The sequence below is a fragment of the Nothobranchius furzeri genome, chromosome 5 (genome assembly GCF_043380555.1).
Source record: "Nothobranchius furzeri strain GRZ-AD chromosome 5, NfurGRZ-RIMD1, whole genome shotgun sequence".
In the NCBI taxonomy this organism is placed as follows: domain Eukaryota; kingdom Metazoa; phylum Chordata; class Actinopteri; order Cyprinodontiformes; family Nothobranchiidae; genus Nothobranchius; species Nothobranchius furzeri.
This window is the reverse complement of record NC_091745.1, coordinates 49,204,756-49,230,458: the sequence shown is the minus strand read 5'-3', so window position 1 is coordinate 49,230,458 and position 25,703 is coordinate 49,204,756. Positions and strand designations below refer to the sequence as shown.

The 25,703-nt window shown below is 46.0% G+C and overlaps 1 protein-coding gene across 2 annotated transcripts; it reads right to left on the bottom strand.

Annotated features, from left to right (window-relative positions):
* Nucleotides 1–9,175: 9,175 nt before the first annotated feature.
* Nucleotides 9,176–12,324, bottom strand: id4 (inhibitor of DNA binding 4). 2 transcript variants are annotated; one of them, XM_054740489.2, is made up of 3 exons: nt 11,638–12,324; nt 10,930–10,995; nt 9,176–9,316 (listed from the first exon to the last, which is right to left on the bottom strand). In XM_054740489.2, exons 1-2 carry the CDS (start codon nt 12,037–12,039, stop codon nt 10,948–10,950), a joined length of 450 nt encoding a protein of 149 aa, XP_054596464.2. In that variant the 5' UTR covers nt 12,040–12,324; the 3' UTR covers nt 9,176–9,316; nt 10,930–10,947. The 2 variants fall into 2 exon arrangements, with proteins under 2 accessions (XP_054596464.2, XP_015804829.3); XM_015949343.3 differs by having other exon boundaries at nt 9,176–10,481; nt 11,638–12,298.
* Between the last annotated feature and the right edge of the window lie 13,379 nt (nt 12,325–25,703).

Below are 25,703 nucleotides of genomic sequence, written 5' to 3'. Positions count from 1 at the left end.
ACACACACACTGTCATGTTCTGTGTCCCTTTGTTCCCCAGCCCTCCAGTTCCCACTCCAGGTTCTCCTTTTGTGTTTCATGGCGCCCTCATGTGTCCTTTGTCTGCGTCTTTCCCCATGTGTCTCCTAATGTATCTCCATCCCTCTCTGGATTCTCTTTTGTGTTCTCTTAGCGCCCTCATGTGTCCTTTGTCTGCATCTCTGTTGTGTGTCTTAAGTTATAGCCACAGCCTCTTGTTCCCCAGTTCATAGTTTGTGTGTGTCAGTATGTGTATGTGTTTGTGTGAGTTCTTCTCTTAGTCTTTAGGTTAAGTTTTGTGTTTTACATAGTGTTAGGTTTATCTGCCCTCCACTGGTTCTCTTCCCCATCCAGATAATTGTTGTCACCTGCCTTCCCTCCAGCCTCACTCCACACACCTGCTTCCTGTTTCCCCAATTGCTCCTCCCTGTCTATATAAGCCCTCCTTGTCTCATTGTTCTTGTCGGTCCATTGTTGTTTGTCAGCGTTATTAGTCCTGTCAGTCTGCTCGTTCCTCTGGTGTTTTTTGACTCCCTGGATTCTTGGATTTTGGCTCCCTCCCTGTTCTTGGATTTATTCTTTATTTTGGACACATCCTACAATAAAAGGATTTTCTTTATTTCAACTCCTGCCTCGTGTCATCCTGGGTTTTGCAATTTGGGTCCTACTCTCCTAAACGTGACAGAATGGACCGACCAACCAGGACCCAGCGGCCACGGATGTACACCTTCCACGGCGACCCGGACTCCTGTAAGACTTTTCTTCTGGACTTTGTTATGCTTCATGACACGGACACGCCAGACATTGATCTGGTAATTAACCTGGTGTTCCTCCTAAGGGGGAGAGCTCTGCAATGGGCCAGCCTATATTTTGATCAGAATCCAATTCAGGAGTTGGTGTTTTGGGACTTCGCAGAGGATCTGCTGGACGCCTGCAGCAGCCCACAGTTTCCCTCCTTCTCTGTGGATTATAATCCTTCAGCAAGTGCCATATTAAGAGCTGCCTTCTCAGCGTCTAAAAAGCACCATGCATCCACATCTCCGCCTGGTTCTGACAGCACCACCACTTCCTCTACGGTGGGCTGCCACCACACTTCTCCAACTGTTCCTGCCATCTCCATAACTCAACCTCCTATGGTCTGTGTCACCACACCTCCACCAGTTCCAGAGAGCTCTACCACACCCTCACCTGGTCCCGACAGCACCACCACTTCCTCTCTGGTGGGCTGTATCTCATCCTCAGTGCCTGCCAGCATCACCTCCACACCTCTGTTGACCCAAGACTCCCCACGTCGACGACGTCGCCGCAGCCGCCGTCAGAGGTCTTCTGGGGCCAAAGCAGCAACAGTTCAGGTGGCTCCTGCTCCAGCGGTGGTCCCGAGGGTCGCATCGCGTCCTGCTCCAGCGGTGGTCCCGAGGGTCGCATCGCGTCCTGCTCCAGCGGTGGTCCCGAGGGTCGCATCGCGTCCTGCTCCGGCGGTGGTCCCGAGGGTCGCATTGCGTGCTGCTCCGGCGGTGGTCCCGGGGGATGCATCGCACCCTGCTCCGGCGGTGGTCCTGGGGGAAGCATCGCACCCTGCTCTGGCGGTGGTCCCGGAGGACGCATCGTTACATCCTGCTTTGACTGATGAGGTCCAAGAGGTCCCGGTTCTGGCCCGGCCTGTCCAAGAGGCTCCGGCCCGGCCGGTCCACGAGGCTCCGGCCCGGCCGGTCCACGAGGCTCCGGCCCGGCCGGTCCACGAGGCTCCGGCCCGGCCGGTCCACGAGGCTCCGGCCCGGCCCGTCCACGAGCCCCCCGTCCAGACGTCGATGCCTCCAGGCCGGAGGTCGACGCCTCCTGTCTCCGGCCCCTGCTCTGAAGTGGACGTCTCGAGCACACACGCGCACGCGCGCACGCACGCACGCACACGCACGCACACGCACGCACACGCACACGCACACACGCGCACACACACGCACACACGCGCACACACACGCACACACACACACACTGTCATGTTCTGTGTCTCTTAGTTCCCCAGCCCTCCAGTTCCCACTCCAGGTTCTCCTTTTGTGTTTCATGGCGCCCTCATGTGTCCTTTGTCTGCGTCTTTTCCCATGTGTCTCCTAATGTATCTCCATCCCTCTCTGGATTCTCTTTTGTGTTCTCTTAGCGCCCTCATGTGTCCTTTGTCTGCATCTCTGTTGTGTGTCTTAAGTTATAGCCACAGCCTCTTGTTCCCCAGTTCATAGTTTGTGTGTCTCAGTATGTGTATGTGTTTGTGTGAGTTCTTCCCTTAGTCTTTAGGTTTAGTTTTGTGTTTTACATAGTGTTAGGTGTATCTGCCCTCCACTGGTTCTCTTCTCCATCCAGATAATTGTTGTCACCTGCCTTCCCTCCAGCCTCACTCCACACACCTGCTTCCTGTTTCCCTAATTGCTCCTCCCTGTCTATATAAGCCCTCCTTGTCTCATTGTTCTTGTCGGTCCATTGTTGTTTGTCAGCGTTATTAGTCCTGTCAGTCTGCTCGTTCCTCTGGTGTTTTTTGACTCCCTGGATTTTGGCTCCCTCCCTGTTCTTGGATTTATTCTTTATTTTGGACACATCCTACAATAAAAGGATTTTCTTTATTTCAACTCCTGCCTCGTGTCATCCTGGGTTTTGCAATTTGGGTCCTACTCTCCTAAACGTGACACACACATGCTGATTATTTGAAGGTTTCCACCTTTAAAAACAAGCTGTAACACAGAAACATAGGATTAGTGTGTAAAACGTGATGATTTGCTGAAATAGGCCCGATCTTCTGCGTGGTACAGAATGATGAATTATTTCACGTGCAAAAGGAGTGAAGCTTCCCTCTGCTGCCCTCATTTTGAATAACAACTCATCTGGAAACAAGTGCTAGTCCTCCGCTGTAGAGGCATCTAATGTGGCATCTATGTTCCTACAGCAGAAGGGATTTAGTAAAGTACTTACTTTTATTTAGTCTCCTTGAAATAGGTGACAAGATGTTCATCATAATAACAGAAGTAAATCATGTCTAGAGTAACCTGGTCTGGAGAATCCTGTTTCACAGCCAAATCTGAACCCAGGCTGCACACATCCACATTAGTATTCAAGCAGAGCCTCTCTGTGTGTCATGGAGAAAAGGGAATCTCTCCCTGCCTGATTCCTGGCTTTCAGAGTTATTGCTATGTTACAGGATGAACATCAGGAGCTAAAGGTTTTCCTAATGAAACACGGATCTGGATCAGAATATGTGCCGACTGAGAAGCAATCTGTAAGAAACTAAACCATCATTGTGTCGCAGTGAAATTAAATTTTCACATTTTCAAATATAATAACAATAAAGCTGTTATTCAAGGTCTCCATTAATCATGCTGGACTCCAATATGATTTCTGTTCATTTCGACATATTTTCCCTTCAGGCAGTCGCTGCAATAAAATCCCTGTTTGACTCGGTCTTCCCAGGCTGTCTGTCTGCCTGTCTGCCCTACCTGCCTGTCTGCCTGTCTTTGTAATTGGAAACACATCATCTTTGGTTTTTAAGCTGCACTTGAATCTGATCTATCTTTGCTGTTATTGCTAATGTTTCAGCAGGTGAGAGAAGAGTGACATCATCCTGGAGTGGATGGAGGATTACAGGAAGACAGTCCAATAACACACACACACACACACACACACACACGCACGCACGCACGCAAACAATTAATAGATTATCAATTAATTGTCGATAAGAAATTACTCAAGTAAAATGATTTAATTGCAATTAATTGAATTTTGAGTCTGATATTTCCGCACCAGTCCTCGCGGGGTGTGCTTGACGCCAGACGTAGTTGACGCACACGCAGAAACACAAGCAAAGCTGGGCTCTGACAACAACAGACAAAGGAGAAACGATCGGTACACTGAGGATGAAGACGTCAAAATGGAGTGGTCAACGATAACGACCCCAAATGCACAATATGTGGAAGTATTTTGAAGTACAACAATTCCACAACTTCGTTGAATTACCACCTAAATGTGCCACATTCAGCCGTGCTACAAACAGCGAGAGGTTCTTAGCCTACATTCACCACAGCGTTGGGAAGAAGGGTGTGTGACTCCATGAAAGCAGAGGGCATTACCCAGCTAATATGTAACATGGTTACTACAGACATGCTGCTGATAAATGTTGTTGATGGACAGGGATTTCAAGAAGTGATAAAGTACATTGAGCTGGGGTACAATATCCCCTCTAGAACAACCATGACAATTGATCTTTGATTAGGGAATATGGTTTGCATTTTGTCTTTACATGATACAGAATATAGCATTTTATGTTGCATATACAGTAGATGGAACCGATTCAGAGGGAAGTTCCACTTTTCAGAAAAATTGCCGCTTATCAATTAATCGATCATCGATCGATAAGATGAAACAACTATTGATTAATGAATTACTCAATAATTCGCATCCCTACCTTAGATAGTTAAAGAATTAAAGAGTTTAGAATAATAAAAGAATCTAAACGCATGCTCAGTATCACTCATGTTATTATTATCTGTACAGAAAATTAATTCTGTTTTTATTTTATTTTATTTCATTTTATTTACCTATTTAAAAAAATCTTGCAAAAGAATGAAAAGGGTTGTTTTTTTATTAGTGCAAAGACCAGAGAGTTTTATTCTGTGTCTATAAATCTGGTCCTAGGTTAGGGAGACAGAGGAAATAGATAACAGAAAATCTCCAATAAAACGAAACAATGAGAAAAATGGTCAAATATTTAAAACATTTCTAGTCGGATCGGCCCACGTTAGGAATAAAACTGCCTGCAAGTATTTCTTTAATGCTCTGTTCATATTGTTCTACGTTAGATATTTTGTTCTTTATTTATCTTTGAATAGGCTCAATTATAAATGAATATTGGATCACCAACAAAGAGAATTAAAGAATAAACCAGAAAGGAAGAGAAACTAAAACTAAAGTCTGATAAACTCTAAAGGCTCAGAAACACAAACATCTGGACCCAAACAGCTGGAAGGAAATCCTCTCGGTCTGAGCTGCAGGATGAGTTCTGCTGAGGAACCACACTAATAAATATCTGCAGATGTGTTTCAGGTGCATGTGTGTTTCAGACTCTTATGGTGCAGATGTGCTTTTATTTTGTAGTTTCATCAGCAGGAAGTGACCTAGAACCCTCGGTCACATTAATAATAAAACCTGAAACACTTTCAGCCAGTTTCAGCAGCTCAGCAGGGCTGTCTTCAGGCTTTTCTCTGTTACTCAACCTTAACGTCGGCACGTTTTCCCTTCTGTGTGGTCTAGAAGACGTATGAGAGGGGAACATTTTTGTTTTATTTCATTTTTAACTTCTCTTTATAATCAGCTTTACTGAACAGACACATTTCCCCTCCTGATGATTGCAGGAGTTTATCCTTATAAACGTACCAATATTTAGCTCTGAGATGTTATTTCTGCTTTTATTGTGAAAACTCAAAGTTGGACTTAAGCTATTGTCCAGAGAATAGCTGTTTCAGGTACCTTACGCACATGCTGTTACCAGTTATTAATACGTTCAATAAAAACGAGCCTGCATCAGTGTTAGGGTAGGGAGTGTTGTGTCTTATAACTGCATGTTTATTAATCAGTCACTAATAATTAGTAAAATCATTGGGACTATAATGATTTTTACCTGTGGACTTGGATAATTCTGAAATAAACACCAAAACAAACTGAGTTTCCTGTATTTTATTAATTCCACGCTCAAACCTTTTGCAGTTGATGATGTCATCGTTGCTGCTGTTATACTGTTCAAGGCAACATCCGTTTATCAGAAAAGTGTGAAACAAAACCTTTGTGATGCTGCTTTTGCTAGAGACAAATCCTCTTGTTTTTACTGCTCTGATCTTTTTTATCCTACAGAGTAAAAGCCAAACATCAGCTCACAGTTCCTCTAGCAAACAGGATCTTTTCCTTTTCCCCTCTTTGTTCATCTAGATTTAACCCAAGGTGTCCAATCACAACTCGGTAGAAGCAGACGGTTTTTAACGAAGCTCGTTAGGCGAACAGAAACCTGTTTGATTGGTGCCAGTTGGAGCCCTTCCGCTCTGATGCAGCGGCGGTATTTTACTGCCATATTGGCTGTCTGATGGCTGCACCTCAGGGTCATGTTGTGTGACATGTCATGGTGCCACACACACACACACACACACAAACACACACACACACACACACACACACACACACACACACACACACACGCTTGGCATTCGTCTGAGACCTCATTTGTGTAATTCATCGCCCGTCTCCGGGGATCCGGGGTTGGCACCGGCGATGCCAAGTCCTCCCTCCTCCTTCGGCCCCTTTTTAACCCTGCTCTCCCTCTCTCATGGCAGCCCTGTTGTTGTTGTTGTTGTTGACTGGAGCTAAACTGGTGGGTGTACACACATTTACTCCGCTGTGTTTGATGGCCGCTCCAGGCTCAGATCACAGAAACACTCCCGGTGCTTCAGCGCCTTAGTCACTAAAGCTCCAAACGAGGGAGTCGGATTAAAATAAATGACTCACAAAGGGATTTTTCCCATTCATACTTTTTCTTTCTCATATGAAAACATTTTATTTTAAATCGCTAACACACACAAGTAAAATGAAAAAATAATTGCTCATCAATTATCACAAGTGAAATGAATGTGAGGCGTTTAATTGTGATTAATACAGTAAAAATGTACATCTGTTCGTCGGAATTCAGATAGAAAAAATAAAAACATAATAATGATGATGATAAGATTGATGGCTACTTATTTCCATAATCCATCTCTGCAGCGATTCAAGGATGAAATACAAGGCTTAAAATTTAAGATCAGTTTTAAGTATGAAACAAACGGGTGGAGCTGCAGCTTTTGTTTATGAGTAAACGGCTGTTGGTGGCAGGGATTTTAAGCTAATAGCTGCTTTAAATAGCTGCAATTAGCCAGAAGCATGAGATATTTAATCACTCCAGACCAATTAGTCTGTAATCAAGTAGTGTCCAAGAGCGAGCACGTTTTTGTCCTCCACTGTTCCTCTGCAAGCGCCCGCCATATATTCTGTGTGTGGCGGGAAGAGCAGTGATTAGCACGCAGGGATATAGGCCCCCGCGGAACGCTGTAATGTGGAGTTAAATCAGGGGGAGAAGGAGGCCAGACGCCGCAGCTAAACCTGTTATTGCTGTTTAACATATGCACAAGGTTAATTCAAGGCAGAGGCGACAGCAAGCATCCTCGTTTATGTGTTTGTGTCACGGTGCGACGTGCAAATGAGAGAAATTAGAGGTTGGGTGTTTTTGTAAGAAAAACAACTGTTGATTGTTTTTTTCCTCCATCCACGGCTACTGTTGGCTGAGGAGTGGAGGATTATCTAGCGCGTGGAATTTGTTTTATTCTTTCATTTAATAAAAACCGTTGGAGGGAAAGCTCACTGATGTGTGCCCACGCACACACACCTGTGCAAACACTCCAGTTGCACCCTGACCAGTCCTGTTGTTGTGGAAATAATAATACTGTGTTCACAATGACCTTTCCAAATGACTGGCCACGAGGCCGGCATGCCTACACCTTCAGACCAGGGTGAAAACAGACGCCATCGTTTCCCACGATCTGGACCACAGGGAGAACCGGAGGCTGCAGGTACAGGGGCTCATTACGGTGGGACAAAGGAGAGTGGGAAGTCTCGAGTCTCAAGTGTGAGACTCGGTGGCAAAACCCGATCATCTGGAATATTTGCTGCTCCTGATCTGCAACAGAATTCTGGGAATTTCCAACCAGAACCAAATGCTTGCGTTTGGCTCTGGTGTGACTCTGGGTTTGGCCAGGGTCAGGGTGAGGTCTGATGTATATGTGTTGGGCTTGATGTGACACATCCACTTGTGTTTTGTTATTTTCGCTGGCTCCAACCCCGTTTTCCTCTGATCTGAATAATGGATGTTTTATTTTCTGCAAGTGCAGCTGGATTTTTGAGAAAATTCTTGAGATGAAGGTTTCCAGAGGATTTGTGCCATCGACAGGAGGACGGCTTCAGCCGAGTGGATCCACTCAGAGGTGAAAGAGGAGGGTGGTGTGGCCGTGGCTGAGCTGGGCCTCTTTAATCATGTCAGGAAGGTTTAACTGTCCTGCCGGCAGCCGCCTGTGTTTTACCGCCTTCTCCTTTTTTAAAATGTTCTCCGCTCATGCAGGAAGGCACACGCTCATGTTTCACGTCACAAGGACAGAACTCGTCAAGGTCATCGGGGTCAGGCTCTCTCTCTGTGGACTATAAACACACACAGGTGGCCCGCTCAGCTAGGCCCACTACTCCTCAGGCAGCCATGTTGGAAGTGTGTGTGTGTGTGTGTGTGTGTGTGTGTGTGTGTGTGTGTGTGTGTGTGTGTGTGTGTGTGAGAACGCTGCAGATTTACAGGAACATGGATCACATCCTCTACATCACAGAAAGAAAACAGCTTGTTTTTGCTTCTCCAGCATCATAATTATCAGCTACTCACTAATATCAGCCACAGAAAAGGCTGAACGGGATTTTCAGTTGTGACTTTTGACAGGTGAGTTCATATTTTAGCAAATAAAATCTAATTTTATATGAACATAAATGTTTGTGTTTTCCTTTTAGAGCGTCTACACAGGACCAAGCCCCTCTAACTTCACTCCGCAACACACACAATAAAACCCGAGTGGACGTTTTTATGGCATTTATTTTTAAATGAAACAACTGCTTTTTAAAATTCTGTCTGAATGTTTCATCCGAAGTAACTGGATGAATCAGGTGGTGTGTGTGTGTGTGTGTGTGTGTGTGTGTGTGTGTGTGTGTGTGTGTGTGTGTGTGTGTGTGTGTGTGTGTGACTTGGCTGATTGCTGACAGCTCATTATTCTGACCTTGTTAGTTGGAATGTTACTTTTTAATTTTACACTTAATAACTTTTTGTGTTCAAGTTTAGTTTTATTGTAGTCAGAGGGTTAGCGTTAGCCCGAAGCTAACACTGAATCATGCTTCGGTCAGCCCCGCTCTCTCGGCCTCACTCACACTAAAACAGTCTAACGAGTCCGTTTCCTGTTCCTGAATGAAATCATTCTTTCTGCAGGAAGAAAATATTTCTTTTGGTTTTAATTTTCAAATTCTCAGTCACAAAAAATATTGAAGTTACATTTATAAAAAGTATCAAAGAGAAAAGCACCTTGAAATAATTTAATATTGTTCACAAAGACATCACTTGCAGTTACAGACATGGAGGGAATGATCCCAGAGATGTGCTGAGTCCGCGGGAGCGGCCGGCCTCGTGCGTGCCGTGGGATTACTGCAAGATCTCTGGATCCTGTAAAGCAGGTTTGAGGGTTACCTAAACCAAGAGTTACCCGCTCCTCACTCAACAACACATCGGAGACAGAAGTCACGACCACACAACTCTTCCTGCACATTTTAATTGTTTTGACATTTCCTCACAAACCAGAGGACCCGTCCACCAGAAGCCTACAAGAGCCTTCTGGCACTGGCGGGAGGGCGGTGAGAAAAACTCGCTGCTGGATGACACAAAAGTCTTTTCTTTACATGAATAACAGCTGATTTCCACCAGTTAGTGCACACACAGTAAATCGGAGGGTTGATCATTTCCTAGCATCAATTATTAACTTCTCAAGGAGAACTCAGACTGCAGCAGCGAAACAAAGCTGCAGTGATTTTGCTGAACGGTCCGAAGTGCTCTTAGATTTAATGTTTAACACAAGTGCAGTTTAACACAGTCTTTTTGTTCTTTTCCAAAAGTGATCCATTCCTCGGAGCTGTGGTGAATAAGTAGAGCATAACGGGGGAGGAGGTGACCTCCAGCACAGAGGGCTCACCCAGCAGTATCTCTGCACCGAGCCAGCATGCTGCACGTCAGACTAAAATGCTGCTAGTTTGTCGTCATCCACGTGTGACGAGGCGATGTTAGCATGTTGAAGTGGAAACAATTTATTTACATTAGTGAAAGAAACAAAATAAAAACAACAAGAGGGTTTGAATAAAAATATCTTAGAATTGCAATAGTCTATTTAAGCATATACGTCTTCTTTTCACTTCATAGAACATTTGTCTCTATATTTACAGCCTCAAATCAGAATTACAGATCAGAGCCCTGGAGGTGCCGGGGCTGATGCCTCTGCTCAGAACACAGCATCTATTTGAAATAACAGATGTTCGTAACATGTACAACTGTTTTAGTAAAGCTTTAAGCTGTTTCGTTAAGTACAATTCACAATCTGGTTTTTATGTTAAATAGCTGTTGCAGATGGATTTCCAGAGATTTGATGTTTTCAGGAGAAGAACATGTGACAGATTGAGAGGGAGACGTCCTTGTTCAGCTGCTATGAACAGTGGTTTCATTTGGGTCTAATTCCCCCCACTGGTTTTGAAATCCCCGTGTGATTGTGCCTCCGGTTGGGTGTGAGTCCCTGGCGAAGCTTTGCTGCTGGCTTTGGAGTGGCTCTGCACAGTCTGCACACCTGTGGAGGGGATGAATAGAGGCAAAGGGAGGAGGGGTGAGCTGCAGAGCTCCAGACTGACTGGCGCCAGCGACAAAACAGAGGCCATGCTTGATCAACAACCCAAAACAAACCCGGTCAAACAACAACCGTGGCGGCGCTCCACCGGCTGCTGGGAGACTCTCAAGGAGACTCCCGGAGTCACCGCTACAGGCTCTAGTCCTGGCCAGGGTCTGGGTCCAGGGACAGGAAACTGACTCTGTCCTGAATGGACCTGAGAGACGTGGGACACGTGTGTGGGAGAGGCTGAGGCGTTCACCCTCTGTTCTGCTCACTTTGCTACAACAGTGACAGCTACTAGTTTTACACATTTAAACCCTCGCTTCATCTGGGTTCCTCCGGCTGAAGCTAACCGTGGCTTCTTCTGAGCACATCACAGGAGAAACAAAAAGGGTTCAGGCCAACTCACCAATGCAGTGCTGACATCTCAACGGCACAAGATCGAGTCTTCCGTTTGTTTGGCTATTGATGTTCTCTGGAAAACAATAAAAGAGAGGAAAAGCATCATGTAAACAACGATGTTAAAGGAGCAAAAATCGAGATTCATTATTTGTCTGGTGTGCAAACTGTTTCTTAGGATGTGCACAACGAAGAAAATTAATAGAATAGTCAGGATAAACGTGCAATAATAAAGGATGAATCACAACTAAAAACAATATTTAAATGTTTAGCTGCAGACATTGGTGGGTTTGGATGAGCACTAGAAGGAAACGTCAAGTTGTTGGAGATCAGGCCTAAACCCAGATATTCTGCAGGCCTCAGTCATAAATCCTCTTACTGGAGGATAAATTGGCCCTATTGTGCGCAGTGGAGTGGAGTGGACTGCAGGCTGAGGCACTTCACCGATCCGGGCTGAGGTGGGCCTCTGACACGCTGTCATTATCATGCAAATGATAAAAAAAAAACGCAATCAGATGTGCAATCTGAGTAAAAGCGCTTGCATTTTGCACGTGCGGGTTGATTTAATAATAATCTGGTTGCAGCATTTTGTTTCTTCAGTGACACATAACGGGCATGACGCGCTTTGTCTCCATCTTTGGGGGTCGCAGTCTGGATCATGGAACCGGGGACCCCCCCTCCCCCCTCCGGTGACGAAGTGCCTCCGGTGGAAGCTTACCTGGTGGTGGTCGATATTGAGCACCGTCAGTGGCGTCCTGTTGGGGTTGGAGGCTGCAGGAGCAGGACAGGTCCCGGTCCACTGTGGCTGCTGTTTGTGATGAGAAGGGTGCGTCTCCAGGGCCAACTGCAGGTCCAGGATGTAGTCTATGACATGCTGGAGGATTTCCACTTTGCTGACTTTCTTGTCCTGCGGGATGGTGGGCACCAGCCGCTTCAGCCGGCTGTAGCAGTCGTTCATGTCGTACTGCAGGCAGAACAGGTCCTCCTCCTCCATCCGGCACCGGGCGATGTTCAGGCTCTGCTTCGACAGATAGTGCAGGGAGAGCTGGCTGCTGCTGCTGCTGGAGAGGGGAGAGGAGGAGGAGGAGTCCTGGGGGCGGACTGGAGTAACAGCCTTCATCTTAGACAAGCAGCGGCTCAGGCAGCGAAACGGCAAAAACAATAATCAGTTACACTAACGAGAAGGGACCAGAGATGGAACCACAGCGCAATCTAAACCGAGAGAAGACGATCCGAACGTCTGTCAGCGCATCCCGCCTTTCCTCACAGCTCCGCTCCGTGTGAGCGCGGTGAACAGATCCAGTTCATTTATAGAGGAGAGGGGAGGCGCCAAGGCAGCCGGATGACAGATCAGGGAGAAGCTGGTCAATCACCGACAGCCCGCTGCCCACAAACCCGACAACGGCACCGAGGAAAAAGGCGTGCCTCCGTGTACGCGCGCGGTGGTGGGCTGCCTGCCTGTGCGCGTGAAGGAAAACCCGTCACTGAGCCGATGCAGGCTGGGTGTCACAGACTCAGATTAAAGCCCATAAAGAGGCTCTGGCGGTACTGCAGGCGGCTAACGCTTGGATAACAGTGGCACGCTGATGCGTAATTACGCACTGCGTGCCTGAGCGAAAGATTCATTTTGGCGGTTTGGAAAATAAAATTCTAAAAATAACAGTCGTGTTAATTCAACATATTTAAATGAATGAAAATAAAAATATTTATTAATTTTAATTACGAGTTAAAAAACATCTGCACTCATCCTCTGGGTTTTCAGAAACAGGTCTGTGAGCAGTAGAAGTGAGTCTACTGGAGCCCGGATGGGTCATTTTGGCAGCACCTCCTTGGCATTCCTCCTCACAGCTGTGTTATTGTGCCTCCTACATTCCTCCGCTCTCGGGCCGCTCCGCTGCTCCCTCCCTCAGCTGCCCGGCGAACCGCCCCGCAGGCCAGACAGCCTGGCGCCACCGAGACCTCATCCATCCATTCACACACAGCTTTCTTTCTTTACTCCTTTCTCTCTTTCTTACTGACAGGTTGCTAAGGCAACTCCGATGCTTCCCCTTCGCTTCAGATCAGCACAAGCCCTGTTTTTCCTGCCAAACCTGTGGAGGGATGACATCATCTCATCACCTTTAGGGAGGTCCAGATCCCAGAACTACTTCTGCATAAAGAGGCCCAGGTTTGTCCTACAGGTGAGTGTGCTGCTGCTGTTCTGACTGATGCTCAGCTCATGTTCATCCAGTAAAATGGAGCTTTTATGGTTTTGCATCGTGAACTTGGGAGAAGGTGTTTAGCTTATTAAAGCCCCTGCTTTAGTCATGACAGTGTGGCCATATTGTTTGTTGACCACCATCTACCACCCCTGTCAAACCGAACCATTTTAGCTCCCGTTCTCATTTAGATGACTCTCAGACTGCAATGATGTCCCAGAGCTTGTAAAACATTCAAGGACACACAGGTACGCCCCCCCCCCCTCCACACACACACACACACACACACACACACACACACACACACACACACACACACACACACACACCCTCTTCATTTGTACAGGGGCTCAAGGTTGATTAAGGCTGAAGGAACAACCTTGTTAAGACCAGAGTGGCTGCTGTGTCCTCTGTGTAGCAGATGCTCTGACTCTTCATGGTCAGTGTCCTTTGTATGTTCTGTTACTGGTGTAAGGGTGTAGATGTACTGTTACTCTGAACAGCTGTAACGTTGTCTTTTTACCCATGTGCCATCATATTTGTTTTAGAGATTTTCCTCTCTCCACTTCCCTAAAGGTTTCTAGTCACCCTGACTGGGGACTGGGGCTTGGTGACTAGAGCCTCATTAACCTGCCAGGTTACAGGTGAGCCTCCCTTTGTTGTGGTTACACAAGGTAGAGAGAACCAGAATACAAACCAAACTAAACAGGTGTGCAGCATAAAGAGGAACTAGGTGTGGGTTAGGACCAGAGTCCGGTCATGGTGACAAAAGTGCAGCAAAAAGTACAAAGTGGAAATCACAAGATGGTCACATTTGTGTCTGCCAGGGATGTGGCTGAGGGTGGTGAAACACACACACACACACACACACACACACACACAGACACACACACACACACACACACACACACACACACACACACACACACACACACACACACACACACACACACACACACACACACACACACACACAGGGTTTACATCAGATAGGATGACCACCATTGTGGCTGTTGCTCTGGGTGCTGACAGGTGCTCCTGACCCGGTTGCGATGACTTGATAAGAATCTTCCAGGAGAGCTTCGCTGTGGAATATTTTTGTCTCCAAACACACTTGACAGGTTGTGGTTTTGGTGGGAAACGTTTGTCTTTTTATCTTTTTCCAGCTGACTGTGTTGAACCAGTAGAGTCCCCCACAGGTGGGTTGGGTTGGGGGGGGGGGGGGGGGGGGGGGGGGGCTGGGGTTCTACCTGCTGTGTTGGGCGAAGACGAGCTGACTGGAGATAGATGTGTCTGTCTTAACCGGAGCTTTCCTAAGCTCTCTCCAGGTGACACAGTTTGCACAACATGCCTCATTCCCTGATGGCCTCCGGGCTAAACACAACAGCTCAGTGTGTCATTTACACAGGTGCATTCACTGTTTACACTGTGCGACCTGAGTAATCATCTACACACTCACACACCTTGGAAACACACACAAAAACATCACGAGAGCCACCGAAGACATACATCTGGGCATTAAACAAATAGGAGAGACTCGTTTTAGCTTTGACTCTCAGACAGGAAGTAGGATGTGTGTGAATTAAAGAAGCTCCTGGTGTGTGATTGTGACCACAGGCGGGCGCACCAAGGGCCTGCCCACCTGTGGTGGTTGTGTTCAGTGGCTGTGATCTATTTTCACATTACCTGAGCTAAAAGTGGGAGCTGTGTTCTGGGCCACACTCATTTAGATCACCAGCAGTTCAGTCAAGTCCAAAGGCATTATTCACCACTGTCTGGTTGTGGCTGATGGGAGTTCCCCCCCCCCCCCCCCCCCCCCCAACACCACCAGCTGCTGCTTTCACTTCCATGTTTCCCACCGATGTCAAATCAAACACACCTGACCCGGTGTTTGGGATCCTCATGTTTGTCCTCCAAACGGTGGTGACTGGTGACATAGGTGCAGATGTGTGTGTATGTGTGTGTGTGTGTGTGTGTGTATGTGTGTGTGTGTGTGTGTGTGTGAGAGAGATAGAGATAGGAGAGAGAGTGAATGAGTGACAACAGGTGCAGCTTTGTTGCATCCACCTGTACAGCTGCTGCCCTGCTCCTTCTTTCCTCAGAAACTGAACCCACGTCTGGTTCCATTGTGGTACCGGCTTCATCAGCAGCACCGTCAGACAGACACTTTGGGTTATTATTATTTTCTGGTTAGCGCTGGTGACAAAATCAACGAAGAAGAACAAGAGAAGCAAGATTCTCAGGCCCGGTTTTAAATGGTCGGATGATTTTCAAAGCATGAAGACCCAAAACGTGTGTGGTGTGTACGGCCAGACGGAAAATCCTACACATACCTCTTTCACACAGAGATTCCAAGATGGGAGTAAACAAACATGGTAGAGGAGGAGCGTGCAGCATGCCTCGCATTCTGATTGGCTACAAGGTCACAGTCATCGAACAGCACGCTTGTTTGTCCTCAGAATAAGTCCAAGTTTATCCAACATGTTCAGTACCTTTGATTTATGATCGGAGCGGTCCCGACGTGCTCTGAGCAGACCAGAGTACTCTTAACACACTACACACGGCAGGAATATCTGGTAGGATTATCTTTAGGACTGTTATGGTGATCAGGGTCAAAACTGGCACAATTATCCTACCGTAGTTGTTCTCTTCATTGCCATAGTTGAATTTGTTTATTAATCTAAACAACATGGTCCTAACCTAGGTCATTAATGATCACAGAGGAGAGGACAGGTCATAGGTCAGAGTTCACGAGAGAAAACTGTGGCTCAAACTTTCGCAGGCTGCCCGGGATTCTGCTTGAGGGAAAGAATCATTGGCCTAGCGTTTTCCCGCTAAACAACCCATCGGCATGCCGTCATCGGGCCTCCTGACCCGAGGCGACTTCACATGACGAGTCGTCTGAAGACGAGCTGAAAGAAGAAGGTTCGTTTAAAGTTAATTTGCAGAACAAAACAAAAAATGTTTCTACATTTGGGATTATTATTGTTGTTCCTTTCTTAAAGGGTGGAAACGTTTCTAAAGGCTTTTCTTCATTTTCTGCTAAAAAGCCGAAACATGGAGGAGATCACCACTCTAACCCATGCCGCTGTTTCCAGGCTTGGCTGAGTGTAGAGAATAATGGCCGTTTGAGCCTTACAGTAAGATGCATGACATCAGAGAGACACGATGACTGGGCATGCTCTGCTCAGCCTGGAGCTGCTTGCTGAAACTACTGAACTATGAAGGTGGACGCTTACTGAGCGTGGATTTACCTGGGTGTAGACGGGATATCATCATGAACAGAGGAAAAGATCAGGTTTGACTGTCAGGAGGGGCGTAGATGACTGATAAAGGACGAATGCTTCAGAAAATCAGTGGATCCGACTGAAAAGGAACTAATTACTCTGAGGAAGTGCTCGGGAAAGGAGGGATGGTAGAGGCAGACTTGACCTTTGACCTCCAGGAGCTCTGTGATGGTTCTGTTTGTCTGACTGAAAAAGCAGCACCTAATGAACGGCTTGGTTCGTTGTTTTGATGACTGAATGCTTTTCTTTACTTGGAGTCCCTCTCCAGATTCTGCTTCAGCGAGCTGATAAAACAAGGTCATCTGTGAAGCTGATATTAAAAATGTTTTCCTGTTTACTTTGGGCCGAGGAATGTGAAATTCCAAAGTGGACCCTTGTCCCCTTTCATTAGGCGACGTTCCCATACCCAGCCTGGCTCCTGACTGAATAAAAGCCGTTCCTTTCACTCTGTCCTTCCTGGAGCCTCCCACCCCCCCCCCCCCCCCCCCCCCCCCCCGCCTCTCACCCACACTAAACCTTTAGTTTTTCTCTCGGAGAAGTTTAAGGAGGAATGCCTTTCAACACATTCAACCACGCGCCCCCAAATCTACGCTGCAAACATGTTCCCACTGATTCCCTCAAAGAATTAATTGCTCCAAATAATCTCACCATCTGGTCGTGGAGGTCCGTACTCACGGCACGGCGATGCTCGCAGCCCATTCAGGGCCTGCACTGCTGCTGTGGAGAGGAGAGGGAGAGTGGTGGGGCTTACAAGAAGGCTGAAAGGGAGCGGTAATGACAAAGACCACCATCTGCTCCTTGTCTCTCTTGTCAGCGACCCTGGAAGCCGGCACAGACCCTGCGCTGCTATGATCCAGCTACAGAACTCCAACTGGAATGTTTTTCATGGAGAAGATGTGAGGATGAAGGACCTGAACAAGAAAGAAAGAAACAATGAAGCAGGCTTTATTGTGCAGATTTTCCTCCCCCAGCCTCTCTCTCCTCCTCTTTTACATAAACTGTCATCCAAATTTTACACAAACTGCTGAAACGTTACAAAAATAAAATCCTGGTTTAGTGGAGTTAAGTCAGCTTCAGAGGAGGGTTGGTACAGAAATCCACCAGAGAAGCGCATTTCAACCAAATGTAATCAGGCTGAGTTTCACCACAGCTGCAGAAAAAGTGGAGTCAGTTTCAGATTCTTCAGAGCTTCTTCAGTGCTGCTACGCTCAGCATCCTGCAGCATGGACGTCCGGTTTGACTGTGCAGCCTTAAGGAGACAATGTGAAGTTTTTACCATTAAGCTCTGGAATAATCAGTCCAAATGTTGCTGTAAATGAATGAAAAGATGCCCAGTTGTTGAAAAATATTGGCAGTTTCTTAACATATAACCATAAAAATCTGGTCTAAAATACACGGGAGCAGGTCTAAGGGTGTTTCTCAATGTCAAGGAACCTCGCCTTGATGTCTTGGCCCTGCCCCGGTTGCCTAGGAGATGCGTCATCAGGAGCCGCCAAGACGTGTTCCAGTCGGTTCCAATGTTCATGTTCTACTGAGGCATGTGTTCTCCGTTTGTTATCCGTTTAGCTAGCTGAGCGAGGACACACGGGAGGTGTCTTGTAGCCTACCCTTGGCCAAAAATTACCCACAACACACTGCAGTATTTTCAAAAGGACAGCAGATCAGAAGCCGACAGCTACTTCAGGGACAATTTTCAAGTTTAAAAGTAAGTCATTTAATTTAAAATATATTTTGTAGATCCAAAGATCCAAAGAAGTTATCTATTGTTGGTTAGTTGCTTAGTACTTGCAGCTTTGGTGGCTAGTGGGTAGTAACTCGCTTATATTTTTCATTTAATAAACATACACACAATTTAAAAAGTTAAACTTGTTATATATTTATATTGAAACTAATACGTAAAAAATATAACGTTATCTCCCATGTCACGTGACGTTACGTGACCGCTGTGGAAGCCATGGTCACGTGATGCAAGTCTGTTCCATTTAACCATTTTCTTTGACCAAGTAAGGACAGTGTCCTCGTAAGCAAGGAGCCTGGCCTCGCAAGACATCGCTTTGCAAGGCCAGGCTCCTTGACATTGAGAAACACCCTAAGTCTCAGGGCGACGCCAACTTCAATTCAATTCAATTCAAAAATACTTTATTAATCCCAGAGGGAAATTGATAGCTGTAGTAGCTCAGAATAATAATAATAATCAAGTCATCAAAGAGTTATTGTATATTACAATGACTGTTGGAAGGAAGGATCTCCAGTAGCGGTCAGTGTTGCAGCGAAACTGAAGAAGCCTCTGACTGAAGACACTCTTCCGTTGTTGAACAGTCTTGTGAAGAGAATGCTCAGGGTTGTCCATAATTTTCTTGATTCTCTGGAGAATCCTTCTTTGCAGTATCTCCTCCAGTGGTTCCACAGTCGTCCCCAGAACAGAACCAGCCTTTTTTATTAGGCTGTTGAGCCTTTTCAGGTCCCTGCTTCTGATGCTACTACCCCAACAGACGATGGCTGAAGAGATTACACTCTCAACAACAGACTTGTAGAAGATCTGCAGCGTCTTGCTACAGACACTGAAGGACCTAAGCATCCTCAAGAAGTGCAGTCTGCTGTGTCCCCTCTTGTAAATGGCTTCGCTGTTCTTTCTCCAGTCCAGTCTGTTGTCCAGGTGAACTCCAAGGAATTTGTATTCCTCAACCACCTCCACTTCTTCTCCCATGATGGAAACAGTGTTTGACTCCACCCTGTTTCTTCTGAAGTCTAAAATCATCTCCTTTGTTTTGTTCACATTCAAGGTCAGATGATTGTTTCCACACCATGCCACAAAGTGCTCCACCAGCCCTCTGTACTCAGCTTCCTGTCCATCTCTGATACACCCGACAACTGCAGAGTCATTGCCAAGAGTTCAACATCTGGGCTGCAGAGACGACATTTCACTGAAACATGACCTGGATGGCACCATCTGTTGTTGACAAGCACTGCCGCTCCACCTCCTTTTCTTTTCCCGCTCCTCTTCAGATCTCTGTCTGCTCGTACAGTCAGGATTCCTGGCAGAGAGACACTGGAATCGGGGATATGGTTCTGCAGCCACGTCTCACTGAAACACATAACATTGCACTGCCGAAACTCTGGCTGAGTCCTTGAAAGGGCTTGGAGTTCATCCATCTTGTTGGCCAGTGATCTCACATTGCCCATTATGATCGATTGAAGAGATGGTTTGAATTTCCTCTTTCTCTGTCTCCGTTTTGCTCCCGCTCTGCACCCACGCTTCTTGCGTTTAAGTTCATTTGGGATTTGTGGCTTCAGCTGAGGTATTATTTCAGCCTTTCCGATGTCAATCAGCTGCTCCCGATTGTAAACCAGCTTGTTGCCATGGTTATGCATAATAACAAATGCTCAAAAAGTGAAAAAAGTGAAAAAATAGCAGTAAAAATCCTCCAAGCTTCACAGCACCAGAAACAGAAAAGTAAAATATCAGAAAAAAAAAAATACAAATTTTCTTGAGAAACTAGAAGAAAAATGTCCAAGAAAAGGCAAAACTTACATATAGTTAACAGAGCTACTCCAACATGCAGCCACCCAAAGCTGCGCAGTTCCTGATTGGACACCATGTTTCCTTCTACGGAAGCCCGTGAGGATGAAACACTTTTACTGATTCGTAACAAATGGTTGCAAAACTTTTACCAATAATAAACGTTGTTGTTTTAAACGTTTACCTCTTCACTCGTTTCCAGTGATGAAAGGGAGTCTGATGTTCTTGTTGTTTTGCTGGAGGTTGCACTCCCAGGGGTTTTTGACCCTAATGGCCATCCATTGGTAAGGTCTTCCCTGAACATAAAAATAATTCTTGCTTGCTCGCTATCGCCAGGGAAAATACTCGCTGTCACTTCAATGTCCAGGACAAATCAAGAATTCTACGACTTTTGAACATTTGCTCCAAAGTAGTGGGTCAGTAAGTGGAGAGGTCCTTTTTCAGCGGTTGGTCCTCACAAACCCTGAGACTGACAAGGGCAATAACCGCAGACCCCCATGGAGAGTAGCAGCATCTTCCACCAGGCAGGCGCCGAAGAGTGCCATTGTGCAGAAGGAACAGATATAAACATTCATTTGTCCCACATTCAATTAGTCTACTCAGTCAGTAGCATGATGGAAGGATTCAGCTTTTAAGGTGTTGCCTGCGCTGATTAGAGCAGGGTGTGTTATTGTGTTTGTTGCTTTTATGCGTAACAGTGGAAACGGTTCAGCAAGACAGGCTTCCATGATGGACAATAAGGTTCTATCTTATCTAGATGATTCTCACTCTGTTTGAGCACGAGCTGTGCACAGATCTGTCACTGCAGAGCTGCTGTTGAACAGACTAAACCGTTGTCAGCACTGAAAACAAATTAAGATATTTAACTAAACACACTAGTTCACAAGCATCAACGTAAGAAAGATAAGATAAATATTAAAACCAACTACTAAATAGTTTGTATGAACAACTTACCCATGGCATCCCAGATAATGACAGCAGTGAAATGTGTCTTTATAACGAATCCCACAGCCCAGAGCGCTGGTTTTAAACGTACAATAAGTCCTAAAATATTTCTGCTGCCATTCTCCCAAAAGGAAGCTGGAGCTGCTGGTACCTGAAGTCACCTGACCAGGATCCCCAGCTTTATGTGTCACTACCATACCATGTTATGTGAAACATCAAGGTCATATTTATTTGTGTTATACAGCACTTTTCCAACAGCTTGTGAATCACAGAATAAGACACCTGATCTGAACAGCATTAAGTTAGACTCCGAGAACAAAGTAAATAGTAAGTATAATAATAAAACACAAATGAAAGTAGTTTGGGACGAAAAGAATAATAAATAATAACAGAAACTCAAGTCTCTCTAAAAAGCTATAAATGAGACGCCTGTAGACTGGAGTTCTGGCTGGATTGGGTCTCCAGTAGCTGGGACACATGAGAGGGTCAAGGCCTTAAAACCAACTAAAGCTGTAAACTGGATCCCAGTGCTGCGTACCGGTTCTGGACCAGACCAAGATGAAAAAGTGTTTAAAACTGTGAAATCGTGACATATAAAAAATAAATCTTAAAGCAACTTTAGTGTGAGTTTGTTATAGTGAAGTGCCTATTCTGTTCTGCTGTCTCTCCCCTCCTTTTATACGCAGAGGATGTTATCTTAGTGCTTCGGGGCATTTGTGCCCTCTACCTGCACACCTCTGGGAGAGAGGAACAGGTGTGTTTTCCAGTACAGCAGCACCAAGAACAGAACAGAGGGACGTCCCTCCGGGTGCTGTGTCCCAACATCCATCGGTCTGTCAAATCAGAGTCTGATCTCCAGCTTCAAATGGCTCCAGCGACACTTCTGAGAGGAAAGGGCAAAGATGTGTGAGCCAGGTACTCCAACTGCATCCCAATGTAACAGAAACATGGCACACACACACATGTCCCAGCAGTGGAAGCTGTTTCATCATAAATCCAGAACCAGCCTTAAATGGAGATCAGATCAGCAATGCCATGGTACCCAAATATGCATGAGCCTTTTGGGAATAAACGACTGGCTGTGTTGTCTGGGGCGTTATTGTTTAAGATGTCTGACAGGTTTGGGATCTCGTCCGTTAACTGCAAAAAAAAAAAAAAAAAAAAAACAACTTATGACCCAGAGTAGCTGGATGACTTGGTGTAGGTAAGAGTCTGTATGATCTGCAGCATGGACTCACATCTCTGGTCTGCCATTACTGCTGTTGCAAGGTCAGACATGCTCGGGGTCATAGGTCAGGTTAGAACATGCGTAATGACATCAAAGGGTTTATGTTACTCTATAGAAGCTGTTTAAATGTTTCATTGACGATTTCTAAAATATATTTTTAAACAAATTAAAAACGTAAATCATGTATTTGTGCTAAATAAAATCACGTAAAACAGTTGGGAAGCATTCTGCCACATGGGCCGGCCAAAGTCAGGCCACGGAAACGTCAAATGTTTGAAGACTGAAATAACTGAAGCTGCTAGCTGATGAAAGTCAGTGGGCTTTTGTGGTCCTCTTTAAGGTAAACATGAAAAAGTCTGGTTGTTAGATGTTTTTGCTTTTCTCAGGTCTCACTTAAAATCACCAGCTACACACTTTTCTCTGCAGGAGGGTCACAATCCTACCAGGCCCAGAAAGTGGCCTCAGACACAGGGCTGAGGCCAGTGACCACCTACTCAGAGTGCCTCGACTCGAAGCTGTTTCTACCAGCAACAGGTCCGACCGAGGTTGCTGCCCTCCTTTCAGAACCTGCTTCGATGTGGTTCTGAGCATCGGGCCAGGCTGAAAACATGACGTCACTGACTGTTGGCCACTGACTGGCTAGGGGGCGGAGTCACTTGTTGCTGCATTTGTTGAGTTTTCTGCCTGCTACTGTTTTCAGGTTCACAGTCTGACAAAAACCCAGAGGCTGAGCAGAATGTTCAGCATCACCACCAGTGCTGTGAAAGTTTGCTTCTACACAAACCCTAACGCATCATTAAAATGTTTTGAACTAAGTTTACTGTTCCAAAAATAAACTAGTTCATAGTTCTTTTTTTCCATGTAAATAAATAAATATATATAAATTCCAATCTCACCCTCCGCGGGTGGTCCCATCCTTCCAAGCTCGGGTCCTCTACCAGAGGCCTGGGAGTTTGGGGGCTCTGCAGTATCTAGGGTTCCCAAGCATCCTGGAAAACAGCAGTTTGGGGGCAGCAGTAGCTCAACAGGTTGAGCGGGTTGTCCAGTAATTGGAAGGTTGCAGGTTCGATCCCGGCTCCGGACAGAGAATTCTGCTGTTGTGTCCTTGGGCAAGGCACTTAACCCACCTTGCCTGCTGGTGGTGGTCGGAGGGACCGGTGGCGCCTGTGCTCAGCAGCCTCGCCTCTGTCAGTGCGCCCCAGGGCAGCTGTGGCTACATCGTAGCTCATCACCATCAGTGTGTGAATGGATGAATGGTACACTGTAGTGTGAAGCGTTTTGGAGTCCTTACTCTGAGAGGCGCTATACAAGTGCGGGTCATTTATCATTTAAAACCTGGAAAACCTGGAAAATGGTAGACCAATTTTCCAGTCATGGAAAACACATGGAAAATGCGAAAAAAAAGGAAAATGTCCTGGAAATGTTTGCGTTGTCCTGGAAAATAATTTCCCCTCCTTGTGAATAAATACAAACGGGTAAACATTTAAGCATGAATTTCTGTTTTCAGCTGTGTTCAGTGGGTATCGGGCTGTATTCGAACTTCATTTCTGCATCCAGCTGGCACAGTGCTCATGTGATGCTACCAACCAATCAAATTGCTTAGAACAGTTCTGCTTACCAGCGAGTCCATCTGTCCTTGCTGCTAGATTTACACATTTTTTCGTACTCAAGTAAAGGCTTATTTCTCCAAAGAAGGACCAAAGCTAGCAACGTTCAGTTTAAGAGTGCTGCTGTATCGCAGTGTATGGAGTGAGAGGTCCTTCTCCCTCTCTCTGTTGATAGAGGAGCAAACGGAGAGCTGTAGTATGTCGTCACCATGGTGACCAGAGCAGGATAGTCCCACATTCTTATGAATTTTCTTACGTCCCCTAGATTGAAACTCATGTACCGCATTATAGACAGTCTCCCGTTTCTAAGTCTTGCATAAACTCTGTGGAGAAAGCTGCCCGTTGCTGTCAATCAAACTAGGAGATGGGACTTTTACCCAGATTCAGAAATGAATATCCATTTCAGCAAAATAACTGACACACAAAAACAGTTAAAGATTTGTTAAATTTAAATAATTCTGTCCAAACACATAACTCATCAATTCATTCCATTATGTAAACCATGCATCTTGATGTGAGCAAATGCAATTAATTAGAAAGTTTGGTCATATTTTCTAAAGTTAGTGACTGATACAGCTTGACTGTGAGAGTTTTGACTTTTAAACTATCAGTATGTAAAATAAGAGTGCAAGAACTAAAGTAGAGAATCACTTCTGTTTTAGTTTTGTTGCATTGCAAATAAAGGAAAGCAGGTGACATAGGGGGCCTGGGCCACGCCCTTCCACACCATGGGTCCCCGGAAGAACGAACAAATGAATTCAAGTCTACGGTCGATAGTGAGAGTTGGACTCCGCCAAGGCTGCCTTTTGTCACTGAATCTGTTCATAGCCTTTATGGACAGGATTTCTAGGAGCAGCCAAGGTGTTGAGGGCATCCGTTTTGGTGGACTGAGGATCAGGTCTCTGCTTTTTGCAGATGATGTGGTCCTGTTAGCTTCATCAGAACGTCATCTCCAGCTCTCACTGGAGCACTTCGCAGCTGAGTGCGAAGCAGCTGGGATGAGAATCAGTTCCTCTAAATCTGAGACCATGGTCTGGATTCAGAAAAGGGTGGAATGCCTTCTCCAGGTCAGGGATGAGGTCCTGCCTCAAGTGGAGGATCTCGGGGGTCTTGTTCATAAGTGAGGGAAAGCTGGAGCTTGAGATCGATAGGCGGATTGGTGCTGCATCTGCAGTGATGCGGGCGTTGTACCAATCTGTCATGGTGAAGAGAGAGCTGAGTCAGAAGTTGAAGATCTCGATTTACCGGTCGATCTACGTTCCTACCCTCACCTATGGTCACGAATTTTGGGTAGTGACCTAAAGAACGAGATCACGGATACAAGCGGCCGAATGAGTTTTCTCTGCAGGGCGGCTGGGCTCTCCCTTAGAGATTGGGTGAGAAGCCCGGTCATCCGGGAGGGACTCGGAGTAGATTCGCTGCTTCTCCACATTGAGAGGAGCCAGTTGAGGTGGCTCGAGCATCTGGTCAAGATTCATCCGGGATGTCTCCCTGGTGAGGTTTTCTGGGCAAGTCCAACTGGGAGGAGACCCAAGGGAAGACCCAGGATATGCTGGAGGGACTATGTCTCTCGGCTAGCCAGGAATCGTCTTGGGGTTCCCCCGGTAGAGGTGGCCCAAGTAGCTGGGGAGAGGGAAGAGACTTAGGCCCCATCTAGTGTAAGACAACTGTCTTTGCAGAACTATAAAATCGATATAACGGTATAGGTACAGTATCATATCTGTTTCAAAATACATCCTGATATGAAAATAATACCACTCAGCCCTAGTTGTAATAGCTTGATCCTTACTGCAGCAGCTGAAAAAGTCCCAAAAAAGTCCTGAAAAAGTCCTGGAAAATCATGCCAAAAAAGGGGTGAACCCTGAGTATCTCAGCTGCTCCTAGATCTGCTCTTTTCTGGACTGAGATGTCTGATGTGTTTCCTGGGATCTGCTTTAGTCACTCCTCCAGTTTGGGGGTTACTGCCCCGAGTGCCCCAATGACCACGGGTACCACCGAT

What these genes read in the sequence shown, in the direction of transcription:
- id4 (XM_054740489.2), bottom strand. Translation starts at nt 12,039, where the DNA reads ATGAAGGCTGTTACTCCAGTCCGCCCCCAGGACTCCTCCTCCTCCTCT. An exon ending in TCAATATCGACCACCACCAG is followed by an intron (nt 10,996 to 11,637) that starts GTAAGCTTCCAC and finishes ATTGTTTTCCAG; the next exon opens with AGAACATCAATAGCCAAACA.